The 24058-nt window shown below is 28.7% G+C and overlaps 1 protein-coding gene across 2 annotated transcripts in view; it reads left to right on the forward strand.

The window, feature by feature from the left end:
- LOC128858864 (serine/threonine-protein phosphatase beta isoform) overlaps positions 1-24058 on the forward strand; it is a 115242-nt gene that overhangs the window by 69807 nt on the left and 21377 nt on the right. The window contains exon 1 of one of the 2 annotated variants that reach the window (XM_054095408.1): positions 13727-13751. The exons of the other annotated variant lie outside the window; for it this stretch is intronic. Coding sequence (XP_053951383.1) covers positions 13742-13751 — 10 coding nt within the window. The 5' untranslated portion in view covers positions 13727-13741. Of the gene's footprint in view, positions 1-13726; positions 13752-24058 lie in introns of those variants that run through there. 2 annotated transcript variants of the gene reach the window in all.

The following is a 24058-nucleotide window of genomic DNA, read 5'->3' on the forward strand; positions in this document are numbered from 1 at the left end:
TGTTGGAGCTTTTAGTAGCCGCTCGACCACAGACATTTCCCTTACTATTTCTCCTTTGCGCCACTTGCCTTTCACCTACGGTCACAACAGCTTCACTTTTCACTTTACTTGGTGTGGTATGTTGCAGAAATAGAAAGCCATAGCAAAAAATATGGCAACAAAATATTTTACATATCTATTTTCAAGTGAAAGAAATCCGAAAGCAAGAAATGCGAGGTGAACATTGAAAACAAAGGCGCGGCTGAAATTACAACACAGTTTGCTTGCAATCTCTGCTGCTACTGCATTATTTTTTTCCATTTTCTGCTATTGTTTTTGTTCTTATTGCTTGAATGAGTGCCGCTGGAAGCACTCGCAGAAAATGGACGACGACATTTTCTCAAAGGTCAAGCAACACATTCCGCCCAAGCAACTATGCCGCTACTTGGCTTTACATCTGCGAGCGGTGTTTATGTGTGTGTGTGTATGTGTCATTGTGTGCCACTGCATGGTAAGTGTCTTTGAATGCTGCAAAGAAAGTGCCCCGTTTCTTTTCTACCTTCAAGTGCTGGACGAGTGAGTCCTTTGCATATGAACTCACTTGGAAAATTGCTCTTCACACTTGCGTTCTGTTGAGTTTGGCGAGATGGTTGACTGCAAGAAGAAGAATATATTCAGAAGCCTTTCCAGAAACTAAAAGCATTAAATACTCGAATCATTTCTTTAAGAACTCGTGTCTGATATTTGCTTTGAAACGAAGGCATGAAAATTTTTGAGGAAAATAAGAACTCGCCTGTGGTTTTTCTTTTTTTGTCTCTGGAAATTGCAATGTTTGGGTTGCGTACGTGAACTATGTAGGTTAAAAATATGTATTTCAAGTTAAATGAGAATTAAATTAAAAATTTAAATTTGATTTATAATGTAAAATGCTATAAATCGAAAATTCCTTCAAATGTAGCGAAAAATTTATATTGAATTCAAAAGCTTATTTTTCGCTTGTAAGCCTTTTGGAAATTTTGTATTACGTAATTTTGAATATAACATTTGTATTAAATTTTATTTAAATTCTTTAATTCTAAACAATTAAATTTTTTATATAAACATTTTAATACAAAATTTTTAAGTCTACGCCTATGAAACTTAATCTCAAATATGAATATAAATTTACTACTTTTCACCGATCTCAATGTCGGTGTGGTTTTGATAATAAACGTACACAGGTGTAGGTGTTTCGAACTTTTGGCTTGAGATTTTAATTTTTAAGTTTAAACTTTTATATTTTGAATTTTAAACTTTTACATTTTGCAAGAAAAATTTGAATTTTCCGTGCATTTTTAGAAATTCCAAATTTTTAATGTTCTATTTCAGACATTTGACTGGAAGGTTTTAATTTTCAAAACATTTTTAGAAACTAAATTTTGAAAATTCTTGATTTCAGACGATTGATTGGAAAAATTATATGTGCATAATTTGAATTTAATTTTGCATAATTTGAATGTAAGTTGAAATAATTTGAATGTAATTTGAAACAATTTTTTAGAAATTCAAAACTTTTAGAATGCTTGATTTCAGACATTTTACTGAAAAAAATTGAATTTTCAGAATATTTTTAAAAATCTTAAATATTAATTCTTTTTTGTTTTCAACTTTTAAATGAAAAAAATTTAATAAAAAAAAAATTGTAGAATTATAAAATTTTTAAAATTGCCGATGACTGAAAAATTTTAGTGTTTGTAATATTTTTAAAAAGTATACATTTTTAAAATTTTTGGTTTCAAAACATTAACTAGAATTCAAATTATCAGAATATTTCTAGAATTTTTAAAATTTTTGATTACCGACGTTTGACTGGAAAAAAATTAAAAATTTTTGATTTCAGACCTCATTAATTAGACTTTTCGGAATATTTAAACAAATTCTAAATATATAATTGTTTTAATTTCAAAGTTTTAACGAAAATAATGCGAACTTTGGGAATATTTGTAGAAATTTAAAATTATTTAAATTCTTAATTTTAGACATTTGACTGGAAAATTGAAATTCTCAGAAAATTTTACGAAATTCTAAATTTGTAAAATTGTGATTTCAAAGTACTAACTCCAATATGATTTGGCAGAATATTTTTAAAACTGGCAAATAATTATTTTTGTTATTGATTTCGAACTTGTAGCTGAAAAAAAATGAATTTTCCGAATATTTGTAGAAATTTAAAATTTCTAACACTCTAACTTTTTTTAAAATTTCAAATATTTGATTTTTGTGAATTTTCAGAATATTTGTAGGAATTTTAAATTTGTAAAATTGTTGAATTTAAAGCTTTAACTCGAATATGAATTTTCAGAATATTTACAAAAATTTCAAATAGTTAATTTTTTTAATTTCAAACGTTTAACTGAAATATATGAATTTTCAGAATATTTGTAGAAATTTAAAATTTTTAAATTCTTTATTTTAGATAATATATTTAACTGGAAAAATTTGAATTTTTAGAATTTTTTAAAAATTCTAAATTTGTAAAATTGTTGAATTTAAAGCTTTAACTGGAATTTGCATTTTCAGAACATTTAATATTTAAATATTTTGATTTTTATCAGAATATTTTTTTAACTTTCTGAATATTTTTGGAAACCATAAATTTGTAAAATTGTTTTTTTCAAAACTTTAGCTGAAATTTGAATTTTCAGAATATTTTTCAAATTTGTTAATATCAATTTTTTTAAATTTCAAATGTTTAACTGAAATATATGAATTTTCAGAATATTTGTAGAAATTTTAATTTTGTTTTAATTTTTGATTTGAGACGCTTGACTGAAAAAATTTGAATTCTCCGAATGTTTTTAGAAATCTCAATATGTTTTAATTTTAAACTCTTTTTAGTATACATTTTTAATTTTAATTTATTTTAAAAAATCTGAGCTGAAAGAATTTATTTTTATAAATTTTTTTCTACTAAAATTTTGAAGTTTTTTTATGAAGAAATTTCTTTTGAATAAACATATTTTTATAGGTTTTTTTTTTTCTTATAATGTTGTTATATTTTTCCCTGTTTTTAAATAGTTTTGCATTTCTGTTAAGTTTTTTACTATTTCGTATCAAATTTATATATGTTTTTTTTGCTTTTATTTGAAAGTTTTTGTTTATAAAGAAGCATAATTGCTGAAAAAAAATACATTCGAATTAAATTTTTTATATAGTGAGAATAAGTTTTTGCAACCATAAAATAGTTAAAAAAAAAAGTTTTTTGGTAGAAATTTCTACTCGTTTTTCTGACCCACGCCATAAATACACCATAAAAATAATTAAATATTCAGAAACATTTAGGAATTATGTGTTTTGCAAATTGTATGAGCAAACGAAGACTTACAGTTTACCTAAAGCTCAAAGCTACAAGAAAGGGCATATGTAATCTCGTTATTCTGATATGTGTGGCTGTACGTGGGCTTATGTAAGTTAGTATGTGCCTTCTCGCCTCAACGACATGTCGAAAATGAACGCACCTTTCTTCTGTCTTTCAATATGTTTTTGATAGTTTTGTGTATTTTCGCTTTCCTATTTTATCTAAAAAGAATATATACTTGTGAGATATTTTTGAAACTAAAAATCGATGCTAAACTACTTTCAAATTTCTTGCTACGCATGCTTGGGTAGATATGTGTGTACATATGCATTTATTTTCGGGCACAAACAGCACGAAGCAATAAGCGAAGGAGGAAATTATGTTTGTACGATTATATTTTTAGTGAGAACACGCTTGTGTGTATGGATGTATGATCGAACCTCTGCACATATTTCACAGTATAAATCTCCCACTGAAATGGAATTTTGACTTTTCGGACAACTAAAAATAAAACTTTAACACGTGGGGACCACTCAAAATAAGGGCAAGTATACGAAGTACGTATGAAGGTGTTCTGTGATACATGTTCTTTATCGGATGCAGAAGGGTAGATAATTGAGTTTTCCTTTTACATATTTAATAGTTATAGTAATAACACGATCATTTACAGATTTATAGAAGAAATAAATATAATAGTAAAAAAAAAAAAATAATAAAAAAAATTATGATAAAAAATAATAATAAAAAAGAATTAATAAAAAAATTATAATAAGTTATAATAAAAAATATAATAAAAAAGTTATAATAAATTATAATATTGAAATAATAATAAAAAAAATTTTAATAAAAACATTATATTTAAAAAACAAAATTATAATAAATAAATAATAGTAAAGCAATTATAATAAAAAAATAATAGTAAAAAAGTGTAACAAAGAAATAATATTAAAAAAATTATAGTAAAAAACTATAATAAAAAAAAATTATAACAAAAAAAAGTATAATGAATAAATAATAGTAAAACAATTATAATAAAAAATAATAGTAAAAAAATATATTAAAAAAAATAATAGTAAAAATATTATAATAAAAAAATAATAGTAAAAAAATTATAATAAAGAAATAATAGTAAACAAATTATAATAAAAAAACAATAGTAAAATAATTTAAATAAAGAAATAATATTAAAAAAATTATAATAAAAAAAATAATAGTAAAAAAACATATTAAAAAAAAACTATGATAAAAAAATTTATAATAAAAAAATAATAGTAAAAATATTATAATAAAAAATAATAAAAAAAAATTATAACAAAAAGATATATTTTTAATTAAAAAAAAAACTATAACAATAGTAAAATAATTAAAATAAAGAAATAATAATAAAAAAATTATAATAAAAAAACATTATAATAAAAATAATAATAGTAAAAAAACATATTAGAAAAAACCTATGATAAAAAAATGTATAATAAAAAAATAATATAATAGTAAAAATATTATAATAAAAAATAATAAGGAAAAATTATAACAAAAAGATATATTTTTAATTAAAAACAAATTATAATAAAAAGATATACAGTGGTGGCCATATCATGTGCAACTAACATCCTATTTGCAAACATGTGTACATATTTTATCATTAAAATTTACAGAATGTTGATTTAATGGGAAATTATATTAGTTTCGAATGTATATTTTTATTTTACGTTTTCAAACGAAAAGTATTTGTTCCCTTAAAGAAGATAGACTCCCATTTTTACATCAATCCTAAAAGAGCATGGACAAAACAAATGCAACTCTTCAAAAAAGTTTAAGTAACACTATTGTAACGCTACTTTATTCGTTGTCTTTGGTTTATCTGTCACTCAAAATAGCTTGTATACTGCATATAATATAATATCAACCATTCCTGCAAATAAATTAGTGTGTTTATTTAAATAAAGTTTCGCGGTTTTGATAATGGCAAGAGACAAATTTGGAATTGAACTTCGGAAGAGAATTATTGCAGATTTTCAGACAGGAATGACACAGAAAGACATATCTGCAAAATACCGCATACACAAAAGTACGATTTCGCGAATAATTAAAAGGTTTGTTACAAGAAAAGAGGTTGCTGTTATTCACCGAGGAGGGCGCACACGCAAAACCAGCCAAAGGACAGACAACCTGATAGTACAACTGGCAAAAAAGAATCCTGAAATTGTTCCAACACAAATCATAAAAGACTTACATTTGCAAATATCCACGAGAAGTGTGCGTAGACGCCTTTTGAAAGCTTCACTGCGAGGTTGCCGTCCTGCACACAAACCTATGATTTCAATGAAGAACAAGGCAGAAATTTGCCAAGGAGCATCTAAATTGACCGATCAGCAAATGGAAAACAGTCCTTTTCAGCGATGAGTCAAAATTTAACTTGATAGGTAGTGATAGAATGTCTTATGTGAGAAGACCAGTGAATAAACGGTATGATCCTCGTTATTGCAAGAAAACGGTGAAGCATGGTGGAGGCAATATAATGGTGTGGGGCTGCTTTTCTGCAAATGGAGTTGGACCATAACATAAAATTAATGGAATTATGGACCGCTATGGCTACAAAAACATTTTGGAAGACGTAATGCTGCCACATGCTGAGTGGAAAATGCCGGTGCGTTGGGTCTTCCAACAGGATAATGATCTGAAACACACGGCAAAATATATAGTCTTGGTTTACCGAAAATAAAGTTGATGTTATGGAATGGCCACCATAGTCCCCGGATCTCAACCCGATTGAGAACTTGTGGGAACTGGTTAACAGGTGGATAGACAGGACTAGCATTAGAAATGGCGATGAACTTTTTAATAAACTTCAAGAAGCCTGGAAATCGATCCCGATGAAAACCATTGATAATTTAATTGCGTCAATGCCGAAACGATGCGCCGAAGTCATAAAATGCAATGGGTTTGCAACAAAATACTAGTTTCACTATTTTTCACGATAGCTTTCAAAAAGTTGCATTTGTTTTGTCCACGTACTTTTTAAGTTGTGTTACAAAGGTAACATTTTTTTTATATCTGAATTAATTTTGTTTAATTTAAAAATATAAATTAAAAGTGTACATACCAAACTAAAATAAATTAACTTTGAATCAACATTCTGTAAAGTTTAATGGTAAAGTACAAACAATTTTTCGTAAATACTGTGTTTGTTGCATATGATATGGCCACCACTGTATTTTTAATTAAAAAAAAAATTATAAAAAAAAAAAATAAAATACAAATAATTAATAATAAAAACAAAAATTAATAGCAAAAAAAGTAATAGTATTAAAAAAATTAAGAATATTGAATAAAAAATTAGAATATAAGAGACAGCTCGTTTATCTTTGTTTCTCAAGAAGGATCAATTGGTACCTACTTAAGCGCGAAAACTGTCCTCAGTAATATATTTTTTGAATAATATATTGTTCTAATAATAATTTATTTGTTGAATAATATTATATATTATTGTTGAGCTACTTCAGTAATATTCCCAATAAATTTCTGTTGATGTTTTATGCTTTTACATTTTACTTTTCCTCGCCGTTCTCACGCCAGATTGGCTTAGGTTAACGTAAGCTCAGACTCGACACGAAAAAAAAAATTCCAAAACATTTTCAAAGATAATATTTTTTAAATATTTTGAGAAACATAATTTAAAAGGAAACTTTCAAATATTTTCAAAATATGCTCTTTTAAATAATTAAAAAAATAGAATTTTTAAGATACTTTCAAAACTTTCGTAAATTTTATATTTGCAACTTTGAAAATAGATAGGAAAATCAAATAGATAAGCAAATTTTTAAATATTTTGAAAAGATTTGAAACATTTGAAATAGAAAAAGTTATTATTAAAGTGTCGATTCAAGTCTAACAACTCACGAAGCCATTGAAGCAGAGACAGACCTCACCACTGAACCGAAATTGTGAGGTAAAGTGATTTGTGAGTGGTTTTTTAGAATGCAAATTTTGAAAATCAATTTTTACAATTTGTAATATCTGCTTGTGCGAAAATATCCTGACACACCTACTAGCAATCATCGTCTTCATTTCCAATTTGAATCGATCCAGCCCCAAAAGGGTTTAGATAAATTTAAATGATTTGGAAATCAGAGAAAAAACTTCTTAAGTGTTAAATCTTGCTATTTCATTAACATTGAAAAGAAGATTTATTAGCGTAATACTTATTTGAGTATGCATATTCTTTTCTAAACTTGTATAGCTACTAAAAATTGCCCATGCTTTCCACAGGCCACATAATCCACGACAATTAAACGAAAAACCAAACGTCTTAGCCTTCAATTGTCTGCAGTCTACACTCGCCGATTCAATGACCTCTTTCTTATTCCCTACATATCCCTCTCTTTCGTTCACTCTCTCCCTCTCTCTTTCTTTGTTACTCCCCACCACATAGCTCGTTCATACAAAGAAAATTCTGAGCCAAATCATCATCTTCTCATTACTTTTGTTTTTCTAATTATGACTTGCGTAAATTGCAATCTGTAAACTTTTTGTCAATACAAACATACTCGTATGTATGTGCGTTTATTATTGATCACGCTTTATTTACCTATTTGTTGTACTGTACTCAGTCGCTGTTCGATTTCCAAGAAATTGTGTTGAAACTTTTTGTTGCAAATTGTTTTCAAAACTCAACAATCGCCACCGCTCAGCAGCGTAAATGTAGCCAGAAATACAAACACACGCACATAAACACCATATTTTCCTTATTATACTTACACATATGTAAATATGTACGCGTGCTTGTTTATTTATATTTTTAGCGCACATTTACTGTATTTTTGTTTATATGTCTGTGCGTGTGTAAATATGCTCTCAAGTTTTGCATAACTTTTCCCAACTTAATGTGCCAATTTCAACTCATAAAAAGTGATTTAGTGATTTTAGTATTATTGATGGCCAATAAGGGAAAATTTTGTTTATGTTTTAGAAATTTTTTTAAATACAATTGTTATTATATATTTGATTTGATGTGATTTTATTTTAGTTGAAATTGCTTTACGACTTTGTACATTGTGTTGGTTTTAATTTCTTCACTATTCGCCTGTCAAAAAAAAAAAAAAACAATTAAAATTTAAAAAAGTTGTTCAAATGGTAAAAAAAAAGGTTTTAATACTTTTTGAAAATACAACAAACATTTTGAATGTTTTGAATTATTTGTAAAGTAACACATTTTTTTTAAATATAATACAATATAGTTCAAAAATACTCTAAAATTATTAAAAATTTTTATTCTCTTAATATTTCCATTGTAAATTTCATTATAAGTTGGTATTTTTATCTTTGAAAATTAATACCCCATTAATCAAAATTATCTGGTCACACTTTTCCGATTTCGATGGTATATGGGAGCCATTAAAATCGGTAAAGTGTGACCAGACCTTTTTTCCAAACAAAAAACTAAGTGTATGAATATGAAAAAAAGAAAATTAGTAAAAATTGGGAAAAATATCTCGATTCTGACAGCTAAATTAATATCTGGCACTTTCCAAAGTTCGTTTAGTGTTACAAGCCTAGAAACTGTTCTTAGAGTGTCATAAGACTATTTTTGTGCGACGTCGTTACGGCTGAATATTCCACTGAATGAAAAGTTTTTAGAAACAAAACCAAAAGAAAATATCAAAAACTTTATTCCAAAAATGTGAAATTTTGTAGATGTATACAAAACTAAAAAGTTATAAAAGTTCAAATCGCGAAGGAATATTTACACATTTTGAAAGATAAACTAACATCATAACGGATCTTGAAAACGAAATATTTGATCATTAAAAAATACATAATAGGACTATGAATAAGTTCGTGCGGTTTTTTTCGAAATTTGAAACTTTATTGACGTAAAATGGTTACAAATTTAATATTCAAAATATTGTCCATCGCTTACTACTACTTTTTCCCATCTTTCTGGCAATTCACGGATTCCCTTTGTGAAAAATTCGGTCGGTTTTACCGCAATCCACGAATCGATCCATTTTTTGACTTCATCGTAATTACGGAAGTGCTGGTCAGCCAGGCCATGTTGCATCGATCGGAAGAGATAGTAATCGGATGGCGCAAGGTCTGGACTATACGGCGGGTGGGGTGGGACATCCCATTTGAGCGTTTCTAAGTATGTTTTGACCACTTGTGCAACATGTGGCCGAGCATTGTCATGTTGCAAAATAACTTTGTCGTGTCTATCGGCGTATTGCGGCCGTTTTTCTCGCAGTGCTCGGCTCAAACGCATCAATTGTCGTCGGTAGACATCCCCCGTAATCGTTTCATTCGGTTTCAGTAGCTCATAATACACAACACCCAGCTGGTCCCACCAGATACACAGCATAACCTTCAGGCCATGAATATTCTGCGCCGACGTCGATGTTGAAGCATGGCCAGGGTATCCATACGTTGCCCGACGTTTTGGATTGTCGTAATGGACCCACTTTTCATCGCCAGTCACAATTCGATGCAAAAAACCCTTTCTTTTGTGCCGTTGAAGCAGTTGTTCGCATGCCATAAAACGGCGTTCAACGTCTCTTGGCTTCAATTCATACGGCACCCAATGGCCTACCTTTCGGATCATTCCCATGGCTTTTAAACGTTTGGAAATGGTTGATTGATCAACTCCCAAAGTTTTTGCAACCTCTTCTTGCGTTTGAGCCGGATCTTGATCGAGCAATTCCTCCAATTCGGTATCCATGAACTTTGGCGGCGCACCCTCGCGTTCTTCGTCTTCCAAGCCAAAATCACCACTTTTAAAGCGTGCAAACCACTTCTGGCACGTTCGCTCAGATAGAGCATGCTCACCATAAACTTCCACCAAGATACGATGACTTTCGGCTGCTTTTTTCTTCATATTAAAATAATGAAGAAGAATTCCCCGCAAAAACACATTATTTGGCACGAAATTCGACATTTTCAAGTGTGGTAAAAATATTGTTGTTTACGCTTCAAATAAAAAACTTATACTGACGTTTGTGCCTTACGACAGTAGCTCTCCAATGAATGTTTGGAAATGTGGATCGATGGAATAATAATCAAGTTACGCCATCTGTTGTAAAACCGCACGAACTTATTCATAGTCCTATTATATTGATTTGAGGTTACCACTTTGGCTTCATGGTCTTTTGTGCTCTATAAATAATACATAAAATATATGCACATATACACAGGCGGCCGTCGTAGCCGAATTGGTTGGTGCGTGACTACCATTTGGAGTTACCAGAGAGAACGTGGGTTCGAATTTCGGTGAAACACCAAAATTAAGAAACACATTTTTCAAATAGCGGTCGCCCATCGGCAGGCAATGGCAAACCTCCGATTGTATTTCTGCAATGAAAAATATCCTCATAAAAATATCTGCCGTTCGGAGTCGGCTTGAAACTGTAGGTCCCTCCATTTATGGAACAACATCAATACATACACCACAAATAGGAGGAGGAGCTCGGCCAAACACCCAAAAAGGGTGTATGCGCCAATTATATATATATATATATATATAAAGTTTTCAATTTTTATTTTTTTTCCATATTTTTCTGATTTCAAAATGTTTTGTTTAATCTGTTTATCTTTTTATAGTTTTTTGGTTGTTTTTTTTATTTCAAAGTTTTCTGTTTTTTATATTATAATATATATTTTTGGTTTACAAAGTTTTCTGTTTTTATATTTCAATATTTTTCTATTTTATTTTTGCATTTGTTTGTTTTTATGGATTTCTATAGTTTTCTGTTTTTATATATTTTTTTGGTCTAAATATGGCTTAATATTTTTTCTTCTTTGTTTTTATAATATTTGGTTTTCTCTTTTCAAAATTTTCTGTTTTTATTTTTTAATTTGTTTTTTGTTTTTACGTTTTTTATTATTTTGTTTGTTTTTTTTCTTATATTTTTATTATATGTTTTTCGTTTTCAAAATTCTCTGCTTTTATATTTCCATATTTTGTAATGTTAGTTTTGTCTTTATATTGTTGTTTTTTATATTAAAAAAAACATTTTTTATTTTTTTATTTTTTTTTTTCATATTTTTATATATTTTATTGTATTTGTGTTTTAATATTATTTTATTTTATAGTTTTATGCTTTCATATTTTATTGGTTTTGAATTGTTTTGTTTTTAAATTTTGTAAAGTTTTTTGTTTTTAAGTTTCTTTGTTTTTATATTTCTGAGTTTTTATAGTTTCTGTGGTTTATATTTTTTGTTTGTATTATCGTTTGTTTATATATCTCTTGTATTTGTATTGTTTCATTTGTTGTTTTATTTTGGTATTGGTATATTAGTTTTTATATTTGTTTTCTTTTTTTTATTATTATTATTATTGATCTTAATTTTTGATCGCTTAATTGTGTTTTATAATATAACTTTTTCTTTTTGGTGCAAATTTTCCTAAAAGGTTATAAGATTAAATTTTAAGGTTGCGACACCATTGTTTCTATATCATAAAATATCACTCATACGCCCCACCTCTCCCTGCTGCTATGTTTAAACGCTTTAATGCAGTGTAAAATTTTCTGACGTCAACATTGTGCAAATTCTGTTTTAAACAACACGTTTCCAAAATATTGCATGCATATGTATGTGTTTAAGTGTATGTATGTGTTTAAGTGTATACTCGCATATGCGGTATATTTGTAGCTGCACATGCATGTGAAGGTATTTGTGCAGTTTGTGTGCCTTTATTAACGCTAAGCAGCCAATTTGTCGTGCCAATTTTATTGTATTATTTGCAATAATTTCGTGAATTATGCAGTGACATGAAATGGTTGGTGCTTGATGGCCGGTAAGGGGCATAAGCAGGCACTACAAATACGATTTGCATAATATTTGCCAGGTTAATTGGCGAGCGCGTTTGTGTTTGCGCATACATGCACGCGTATTTACCTGTAGATTATTTAGTGAGTTTTACGATAATTTCGAAATTTCTTATATTTTTTTGTTTTCTGGAAATATTCGGTAAAATTGGTGTGCTGCAATTTATGCTTTGGGTAGAGGCGATTTTTTCAATTCATTGCGATATTTTTATTGTGTTATTTTTTTAATAAATCTGCTTGAATAGATTTTATGTATCAACATTTTTTTTATTATAATATTTTGTATTTTATATATTATTTTATATTTTATATTGTAAATTTTATATTTTATATTTCAAATATATTTTATTCACTAATTATTACTAAATATTCAATACGAAACAAAATATATAAAAATTCACAAAATTTGTTTCGCTGGTTTTTAATGTTACTGTTTTAGTTGTTTTTTAGTTGCAGGTTTGTTTTCCGATGTTATAATATATAACAATTATAATATATAACACTCTTTTTCTTAATTTTTTTTCCATGTGTTTGGTTTTCTTTAATTCTTCCATTCCATTTTGTCATAATTTTTCTCTTTTCTGCTCGTTCATTTTCGTTTTCGGTTGTATATACTTACACTCTTATTTGTGCCTGTCTGCCAACTAGACGTTAAGCCCCGTTTGGAAAGTCGCCACCTCTTGGACGTTTGTGCAGCTTAAAATAAGCAGACCAAATGAAACAAAAATAAAAATAAAAAAATAGCGGGAGAGAGATAATACAAATAAGTGGCATAATCCGTTCTAATGTGCTTAACCGCAACTGTCGTCGACAAGCGCTTGAGCGCCTCGCTGTGCGTACACGAAGTGAATACACAAATGCCATTAAATATTTCCCTTTCACATTTCCTCAAAACTTTTCGTTTGTGTAAGGTTTGTTCAGTGTCACGTGTATTTGATGAGTACACTATTAAAAAAAAAAAATAAAAAAAAAATAAAAAAAAAAAAAAAAAAATTAGTAGTAATTTAGTGCTTGTTTCCTTTGAATCCCCTCGTTCTGAACCCAATATTATAACCTAACGTAGTTTACATTACTCATTTCGTATAATTCTCTAGTACTCTTAAGCTAAAACTGCTATGCTGTTTCATATATGCGCGTATAATAAGCAGAAAAATTAACATAGTCTACTTTTAGGCTTAGTAGTTTTGTGACACCTTTGTTTTGTATTGGCCAGTGGGGTTTTTATATGTGTATTTAAATTAGTTCCTGTCCCAACAGACGATGCCTAATTTAATACGCAAATCCCATAATCCTAACTTCATTTTGTGTTTGCTATAGTGAAACAACTTTTTATAACATACGTTTAGGCGTATTTATTTTCCTGTCTATTTTTACATGCAACCTATGAAGTGTCGTTTTCAAGTCTTTTTTCGTGCAACTATCAAAACAAGTTTTTACAGTTACATACTTTTAGGTGCTCTCCACACGTTCTTCTCTACTCATGCACTCTTTCTCTCTCTCTTCCTGTCTTGTTTTTGTAATTTCTATGCACAATTAAATGATTAAATGAAACGTTATGCGAAATTATAAAACAGGGAGCAGCCAAAGTCGGTACATTTGTCATATGCCGACGCGTAAGTAAACACTGGTATTTGCATACATCTAGGCGCTATTTTTCTTTTTAGTATATAATTCTATGTGTATGCGTGATACCCTATCTTACCTTACTCTAACTGTTTCTAATGCGTAATACTTTGCAAAAAAATTTACCTCCAACACGCAATTTTTATGACATATTTCAAATAAAGCATAGTTTTAGGCTTTCTCATTACATGGCCACCTACTTTATAAATAACCACCTGTGTGTGTAGGTTTATTTTAATTATATATATTCCCACTGCCGCTTCATTAAAATGAAAATGAAAAATGGTTTGCCTACAATTAGGCGTGTGTAAATACGTATTTGTACTTTGGTAGCTTAATGATGACCATATTTGTGTGTACTCTTATGCATGTGCCCGTAGTTTAATAGTGTCGTAAGTGCGTTTCGCTGACACGTTTTCTTTTTGTAAATATTTCCACCCATTAAGTAAACGGCGCCAGTGGCACTAGCGCTACTTACGTTTGACATACTTTAAGGCGTCGGCGCGCGCGCTTATGATTTTATTTGCATAGTCAATGGACCGAATCAGCAATGCGTACTTTTTCGCCTGCATTGGTGCTTTAGTAGAGGGGCTAACGGGTAAGTGCTAACTGAAGTAGGAAACGTATCAACGACGTAAGAGGGAGGTAAGGTGTTTCTGGTGAATATAAACTGGGAGATTTGCAACTGTTAAACAATTATTTAATTTAAATATATTTTGTTGAGAAGGAAGGGAAAGTGGTAATAACTTCTAAGAAACAGGATTTGTTCTGAAATCTTTCCGCTGGGATGTTGAAGGATCGAGGAAAAAACTATGGATAAATACCAAAATTCTAATAGCAGCACAAAAACACAAGAAAGAACACAATCAACGATATTAAAAAAGTAATTAAAACGTAAAATATACAGTTAAGGTAGCCAAATAAAAAATTTACAAAAAACAAAAACAAAAATTTACAAAAAAAAACACAAAAAGAAAATAGCGAACAATAGAATCAAACAAATTTTTATAACTTACAAAAAAAAAATATTAAAAAATAAAATAAAATGCCAAATAAAACGAAACAAAAAAAAATAAATGAATGAATATAATAGAAAAGGTAAAACTAAAAAAAAAAAAAAATTGAAGAAAATTTAAATGTAAAAAGTGTGAGTTTAAGCTCAAAAATTAAATAAATAAAAATACTTAAATAAAATTATAATATAATAAAAAATGAAGTAATTAGACTAATATAAAAAAAAGTTTAAAAAAATATAATTCATTTAAAATTAAAAAAATATAATAAAACGTAAGAAAAAAATATAATTAAAAATTTAAAATTTAGAAGACATTAAAAATTACAGAAGACAGAAAAAATTAAAAAAAAAAAACAAATTTGTTAATTAAAAGATTAAAAGTAGAAAAAAAAACTTTAGAAAAAAATTAAGTAAAAGAAAACATTTACATAAGAAAAACGGCAAAAAAAATTCATTTAATTTTAATTTATTATTTTAATTTTTTGTTTAATTATAAGAAAAAATTTAATTTATTTTTAAATACATAAAAAAATTCAGAAATTTAAAGTTAATTTAGAAGAAATTTAATTTAGAAAAAAATAAAAAAAAATACAAAGTTAAAGAAGGAAAAGTAAATCAATCAACATTGTTAAATTGTGAAAATATAGAATAAGAAATTAAAAATAAAAAATTTAAAAATACTAAATGAAAAGTGGACAGGCAAACGAGTAAGAGTAATAAAACAGTATTCATGAAGTAACCGACCAAATATACAAAAAAAAAAAAAAGAAAGGAAAAAGAAGATTTTGTTTACAAAACTTACAAAGTGTTCAGGGTCAAGTGAAAAAATTAAGTAAATTAAAAAATTTATATAAAAAAAATGAAGTTAAATGAGGAAAACAAACCAAAGCTTTGATAAATGAAAAGAAAAGAAAAATGAATAAATTAAATGAAATGCATAGAAATTAAAAGTTAAGAATTAAAAAAAAAAAAAAATGAAAAAAATAATAAAAAAATAATAAAAATGAAAATAATAATAAAAAAAATTAATAAAAAAAATAATACTAAAAAACATCATAAAAAAAATAATAATAAGAAAAAAATAATAATAAGAAAAAAATAATAATAAGAAAAAAAAAATAATAAAAAAATTAAAAAAAAAAAAAATAAGAAAACAAATAAAAAAAACAAATAGGAAAAAACAACAAACAATAAAATTTAAATTGTTTGTGAAATTTGTTTTTTAAATATAAACAAAATTAACAAATATTTTTTTTTTAATATAAAAATAGTTTAAAAAATTGTCAACAAAACAAAATTAAAAAAAACAAAGCAGCCAAAATTTGTGAATAATTAAGGAATTATAACGCTACACTTTCTAACAACTTAAAATCAACAGAAAATTAAATACCAAAATAGTGAGAAAAAATCCAACAACTTTTACGTCATTATATCTCTCAATGGCTTAGCGCCTGAATGTACATCTAGCACAGCTACGTTGATACATATGTAATTATACAATCTGGCATTAATACTAGGCATACACACACACGCACACACTTTGCATATTATCTTTTCCGACTGTTTGCATGCGCGTGCCATTTAATACTGTTGCCTACCACCCACTGTTTTCTCATTATATTTTATGATTGAAAAACTAATATTTGCTTGTATTGCTGCGTTAGTCTTTCTACTACTTCCTACTTTTCTACACAGATTATTGTGGATTGTTGCAGCGATAGCGGCAGCCTTAATAGCAACAGCGACAATTTAGTTGCGTCATTTATTCGGTTCTGCTGTTCTTTGCATAAATATGTTTGTGTTAGTCGTAATAATTTTTTTGTTGTGCGTGTTTTTAACACATTTGTAGCAGTCGAAGAGATTGCAGTTTCTTTCTTGCCTCTGTATATGCTTTTTTTCTAATTTTGTTTTTCGCTTGAATTAAAAACAATAATGGATCCACATTTTTTTTTACATATAATTAAAACTCTTTTTCCCCATTGTTTTTTTGCAATTTAAAAAAGCAGTTTTTGCTTTTATTTTTTAATTTTTTCTAATTTTTCTTGATAATTTTTTTATCTCTTTGCTATATAAATTTTTCTTCCAATTTTTTATTATTTTTATCGATCTAGTTCCGCAATTAAAAAACAATTTTTTAAAATTATAATTAATGTCGTAGCAATTTGTAAACAACTCCTATCTCTTGTTGCAAAAAAAAAAAATTATTTATAATCAATTTTTTTTCTTCGAAATTTAAATTTTCTGGAATTTTTTTCTTTAGTTCGCAATTGAAAAAATTTTCGTTTTTAAATGATTTTTATTTTTTTGATTTTGTTTTTAATTTTTTTTAAATTTTATTTTTAATTTTATTTTAAATTTTATTTTTAAATTCTTTTATTTTTTCATCTCTTCAAATCATTTAAATCAATCAATCAAATCATCTCTTCAATATTAAAATTAATATAAAAAAAAATTTTTTTTTGTATCTCGGCAATGTTTTATTTTTTTGAGCGGTTTTTGTGCCTCTTTTCGCAAATAGTTTGTTTTTAATTATGATTTTTTTATTTTCCGTTTGCATCTCTTTATAAATTAAATTTATTTTGTAATTTCCTCTCATATTTTAATTTATCTCTTGACTATATAAATTTTTCTCTCAATTTATTCAGAATTATTAAATTTTCTTATTTTCTTAATCTATATTAGTACAAAAAGAAAATTATTTTAATTTTTAATTTTTGTTTATTTTTTTCTTTATTTTTTATTATTTTGTTTATTTTTTTTTTCTTATATCTTTAATTAATGCTTCTTTTATTTCTTTGTAATTAACATTTTTGTAAACTTTTCGTAATTGGAGAAATTATACAAAAAATGTGTTAGAGCAAATCTAAGTTTTATTTTCCTAAAATTTAATAATTAAAGTTTTTTTCTTTTATCTTTAGATTGCAATTCTTTTTTAATTTTTTATTTTCGTAATTGAAGAAATTTACAAAATTTTGTTTTAATATTCGTTCTAAATTTTTTATCTGTGCCCCTCTTGATAATGGTTTTTAATTTTTTATCGCTCTTATTTTCCATTTATTTTCTTTGGAATTTTCATTTCTGCTGCTCCCATTTCAACCAACTGGCTTGCGTAATTTCTCTAACCACATTTGCTGCGTGCATGTGCACTCATTCCATTTCGCCTCTACTCGTCCTATTCCCAGTGCGTGAACGACAGGCTGTTGCAGCGCATTTAATTTCCATGTATGGCACACTTCACTGGTTGCCGGCGCGCTCAGTTTCTCTACTCCACTTCAGCTGACCTTTTTCCACTTTTGTTAGCATTTATATTTTTCTTTTTTTTCGCCTTTCATTGCATTCAATTCCCTTTCGAATTCACCATCTTTATTTGCCTTCTTTTATCAATAGTTTCCGCTTCCTTTTTGCCTTACCGCTCGGGCTTAAATTTGCAAAATTCGTTTTTCGTTTGCTGCCAGCAATTCCCACTCGCATATTTGCAAATTTTCAGGCGCACTCACACATGGTTGAATGCCATTGACTACTGTTGCCTAAAATTCGTCACTTCTCCCTTCTAACTTTCTATTGAGAATCTTAGGAAATTTCTTTTGAAAATTTATGTGGGTTTTTGTGTCAACCGTCAAGTTTTGAAAACTGATGTTTACATATACATATTTGGTTGCATACTTTTAGTAGTGTGCGTGCTTTATTTGGCCGTCTTTCGGCAGCTGTGGCAAAATGTGCAACGCTGGGGACTTATGTGTCACACGCTGAAAGGCGTCAAGCTATATGTTGGAGGCGTTTTATGTGAAAGAGGCAAGAATATACTTGTTTGAACGTTGGTTGTTTGATATTCATATAGGTATGGTAGCATACGTTTAGGCGTTACGAATGTTGGCTAAATATAACTTGCTCTAGTGTTAACATTGAATTCTTGATGGCACACATTTGTCGGAGAAAGTAGGCGTCTACATTTTGGGAATTTCATTTGTCATTTCCCGGAAATTTTAATTCTGTACGGGTTTCCGTGCGTATATTTAGACGCTCACTGTTGTATGTGTTAAGTTCGTTTTGGTGACGCTTTGAGTTGCGGTTTATTATTGTAATAGAAAATTCATTGCCAATGTTGAAAGAGAGTAAGAGAAATGCGAAGCAAGCCAGACTTTCTGTTTAAAATGGAAAATTGGTTAAGAAATATGTAGGCATACTTTGCATACCTTTACGCTGGAAATCGTAATGCTAACATATAATAGGCAACACATATCAGTAAGTGAGAGATTGAATGAAAGAAATTATAAAATTTGAACATTTTTCTTTTAACCATTTTGTGAAAAATTCTAATAGGCTAAGATTAGCTCTGGTTGAATTACAGCGTTTTTTCGGCAGAGAACCCTGATTGAAGCTTTTCTAGCCTAGCTACTATTTCATTCACGTTTTGCTCGAAGTCTGTATGGGTTTTTTTACTCAGACCGAGTAGTTGCTGCATTGCTCTCGTATTACATTTCTGCCACAAGAGCTTGGCTGTATAAAACAAAATTTATATTTTACCGGCTATACATATATATTTTTTAATATTTGGTGCCAGCTGGACATGGAAATAAAAGTAAAATACTAAAAAAAAAAAAAACTGTACCACTAATCCCTCAGAATATTTCTCTATCAATAAGTGAAAGTTCCGTCAACCACATTGTGCTCCCCCGTTTCAGAGACTGGCGTGGCCAACTAGACGGGCTAGAAAGACGGACCAAGTTTCCAAAAATGGGTTTAATATAGTCTGTTGCATTCCCTACACCAACTACAACAATTTTTATTTTTTTGATATTTTTAATATACGGAGCTCTTGTTTTATTATACTACAGACAGATATCGAGGCTGTAGGAAGGCAATTTATCATGTCTAAGCTCTTCAGGGTAGCAAATGTGTGAGTCAAGTACCGCTCTCTCTCTGTCTCTATTTCTCTCTTTGTCTCTATCTCTATATATACATATGTCTATCTCTCTCGTTCTCTTTTACTATCTCTATCTCTCTGTATCTACCTTAATCTCAATCTATCTGTATCTCTTGCCGTTCAATCTCTTTTTCTCTGTCTTACTAATTAAATGAAAATAGCCTATCTCTATCCCCTTCATCTATCTCTCTCTCTCAATATCAATTCCTCTATCCCCCTCTCTCTATATATATATATCTATGTCTCTATCTCCCTTTCTCTCTATCTCTATATATATATATAGTACGAGTATATATATATATAGATATATACACTACCGGTCAAAAGTTTGGGTTCACTTGAAAAATTCTAAAAACTTTTCAAATAATCATGATTTTCTTCGTCAAATATTTTTTAATATTGTCATTTTACAGAAAGTAATTGTGTTTAATACAAAATATGTTAACTTTTAAAGAAACGGATTCCTCGAAATATCCGCCTTTTGCTCGTATTACAGCATCGCATATTCTGGGCATCCTATCAATTAATTTTCGCAAAGATTCTGCTGTTATTTGATTCCAGCAATTTTGCAGAAATGTCCAAAGTTGTTTTGTATTAGTAGGTTGCAATTTTCTTACTTCTCTGTCAAACTCGTCCCACAGCAACTCGATCGGGTTACAATCCAGCGACTGAGGAGGCCATTCCATATATTTGAGTTGTTTTTGATTTTCTTTGGCTGCAACATAATCCTGGCAAAATTTTGAAGTGTGCTTAGGATCGTTATCCTGTTGGAAAAGACTGCCCACAGTCTTTTCCCACACGGAAAAGCGTGCCGTTGAAGTATGTTGTGGTAGACTTGTTTGTCCATGATACCCTCAATTTGCACAATATCTCCAACTTTGTCTCCAGCAAAGCATCCCCTGACTAACACTAACCATCCACCATGCTTAACTGTGAGAGCAACACATTGGTGCATCATGCGTTCACCGACAAAACGACGATCACATTGGCGGCGTTGTTTGTTGAAAATTTCAAATTTGGACTCGTCCGTGAACAAGACTTTAGACTATTGTTCAGTTGTCCACTCTTCATGTTTTTTAGCCCAATTAAGTCTCTTTACTTTATTTTGCTTTCGAAGTAAAGGTTTTCTGGCGGCGACGCACCCTTTTAGGCCATAGTTTCTTAGTCGTCGCTGTACCGTCGAAACAGATACTGGAGCCTCGCGCGAGGAATTGAGTTGTTCGCGAATTTCAGGGGCTGTTAGAAAACGATTTGTTTTTTGCTTACAACACATACAAACTTATCCTCTCCTTTTGACGTAGTTTTAGGCCTCCCAGAACGATGACGACTCTGATTGCACCCAGTATCGCCCTTTCTTTGTAACGTTCTTATGCCAGCATTTTGAGAGACATTACATTTCGAACCAAATTTTCGCGTTGAATAGCCTTTTCCATGTAGTGCTACAATGACTTCTCGTGTTTCTACACTAAGCTCTGCTTTCCGACCCATTTTAAATAATAAAACAAAAAATATGTAGTTTTATTGAAATTTTAATAATTAGAAGATAGTTTTTGTATAACGTCGACTTGTATGTAATTAAATAATTTTTTGGATTACAAAAAATTGTTTTACGTACCTTTTTGATAACAAAGATGACACCAACAATTAGAAATAAAATTCTTGAAGCGAGTTTTGCAGCAATAAGATGTTACGCGTAGTAGGCACTACACGCATTGTCAGAATGCAGCAAGTCATAACACGTTCATCCTTGATCTACGCGTCTCCCACAGTCACTTTGTAAACAATAACAATCTCCTAAACTCAAACTAATAGCAGAACGCACGTTAAGAAAAAAAACACTAATAAGCCGACTTGATTGTGTAAAATTCCAAAATAATGTAAGTGAACCCAAACTTTTGACCGGTAGTGTATATCTATCTCTATCTTTCTCTATTATTAAAGAGAATATCTCAGCCTTATTAAAGTCCCCAAATCTACGTCCACTTTTGAGAAATTTACAATAAAAATTCCAATCTTGCTTCTTTCTCCAATATTTACCCTAAATTACCTTCACAATCCATGTCTTAAGTTGAGTTCAAGTGACAATGCCGATACACCACAGCTATACTCTTATCTTACTCGAAAGACAAAACCTAAAAGAAAATTAAACTTTTTATATACTCGTACAAGCTTTCGAAAAACATCTCTAGTATTTTTTATATTCGCCCACATACACATACACACACACACACACACGCACACATACACATTTTTATTGTATTTTATATTTAATCTATTATCCTCATTCTCCTTTGTTTCGCCTGCACTTTATTGCCCCTCTAAAATTAATAGTTGGCTGCTGAGAAATAAAAAGAGAAGGTAATCTTCGACCGCTTTTAAGCGCAGAGAGGCCTATGGGTTCAATATCATGATGACAAGGCACTGGTAGTGGCAGCATTGCTATTAGTTATTACGTCGATGCGGGTATGTATCACCGCTAAGCCTACAATAAGGCGCTCTCGAGTTCATGGCATTATGGGTTAAGCTTTTGTGGCAAACACACACACGCACAAGTACCTAAAAGAGAAATACGAAAGTGAAAAAAGTTAAACATACCTATCATACAATGAAAGAAAAAAAGCTAAAAGTAGGCTTCCTTGGTGACCCGCCTCTTTAAGCTGCTTATTGTGGCACATCATGCTGGGCAGTTGTACTTGTATTCTTATTTGTTCTTACTGAAAAATTACTATTTTTAAAATACGTAAATTCTACTATCAGTTCCTTCAATGCCCTCTATTCTTTTTTTATGAAATAAGCGAAAAAAACTATTAAAATACAGTAGGTTCTGTTTTTATGCGGCTTTTTTTTATGCGGTTTTTTTTTTAAATTACAAAATGCATGTCGACCTATCGGGAATTGTACATATAAACAAGATTCTAAACCAGCTTAGCAAAAACTCAGATTACATCAGAAATGCTAACCCTACAAGTATGGAACCGCCTGCATAACCATCTAGATCAGACGTGTACATTTCCTAAAGGGACGAAAGTGATTTTACGCCAAATCCTAAACGAACGCGCAACATGTGGGTATTGCCTGATTCTATTTCTGACTTAAATTTATTTTTCGATTCTGACGTTTCTTAAATAAAGATATAATTTTCAAAAATACAATATTTTGTTTATGCGATTTTATTACATTATTTCAGATTTATGCGGTTTTAGCATTTGAAACGTATCTATAGTTTTACTATAGAACTAGTAGCTTTTTTTATGCTGTTTTTTTTATGCCGTTTCTTGCGGAACGTATCTACCGCATAAAAACAGAACCTACTGTACTGTGGTAAATTAATTCAAAATAAATACTTTGGGGCAACATTTTTTTATGTTTTTAGAACAAAAATTGTTTAAAACGATTAAAAAATATATAATAATAATAATAATATTTAAAATAATAAAAATAATAAAAATAAAAAAAAATAATAAAAAAAATTAAAAAAATAATAATAAAAAAAAATAAAAAAAATAATAATAAAAAAAAAATAAAAAAAATAATAATAAAAAAAATAAAAAAAATAATAATAAAAAAAAATAAAAAAATAATAATAAAAACAAAACTAAAAAATTAAAAAACAAAATTAAAAAAAATAATAATAAAAAAAAAAAATTAAAAAAAAAATTTAAAAAGAATTTAGAACAAAAAATACATAAAAATAATAAAAAATAATTAAAAATGAATAAAAAATTAAAAAATAATATTAAAAAAGTAAAAAATATTAAAAATAAGTATTACAATATTTCTTACATTTTTTTTTAAACAGTGAATTTAATAAAAGAAGATTAAAAAAAATGTGTCATGCGGAGAAAACTTTTAATTACAAAAACAAGAAAAAAGTGGAAACTGAATGGGAACCCCAATTTTTTTCAATTGGCGCCAAACAACTTTGCATTTGCATATTCAAAAAAAATTGGAAAGTATATGGCAACCCATTTTTTTCATTTTCAAGAACATTTCGTTTGCATATTAATATGATTTAAAAAAAATTTAGAAATGACAAAATTCAACAAAATATTTGGGTCTTTTTTTTTTTGAAGTTTTGTTTAAAAAAAGTCCAGTGAAATGGGTACATTTTGAAAAGTTTTTAACACCAAAAAGAGATATAAAAAATGTAACGAAACATGAAAATTGAAACTTCTATGGCAATCCTAATCTGTTTATTCTTAGTTTAGAGCCAAACGAAACACTTCGCTTGCATTTCAATATGATTTAATAATACTCATTTGTTTTCGGAATGTTCAAATGAGCTTTAAAAACTGCTCTCAACTCCATTTGCTTGCTATTCATAATCACCTAATGAAAGGAATAACGAGCGCTCGTAA

The sequence above is a fragment of the Anastrepha ludens genome, chromosome 3, assembly GCF_028408465.1.
Source record: "Anastrepha ludens isolate Willacy chromosome 3, idAnaLude1.1, whole genome shotgun sequence".
In the NCBI taxonomy this organism is placed as follows: Eukaryota; Metazoa; Arthropoda; class Insecta; order Diptera; family Tephritidae; genus Anastrepha; species Anastrepha ludens.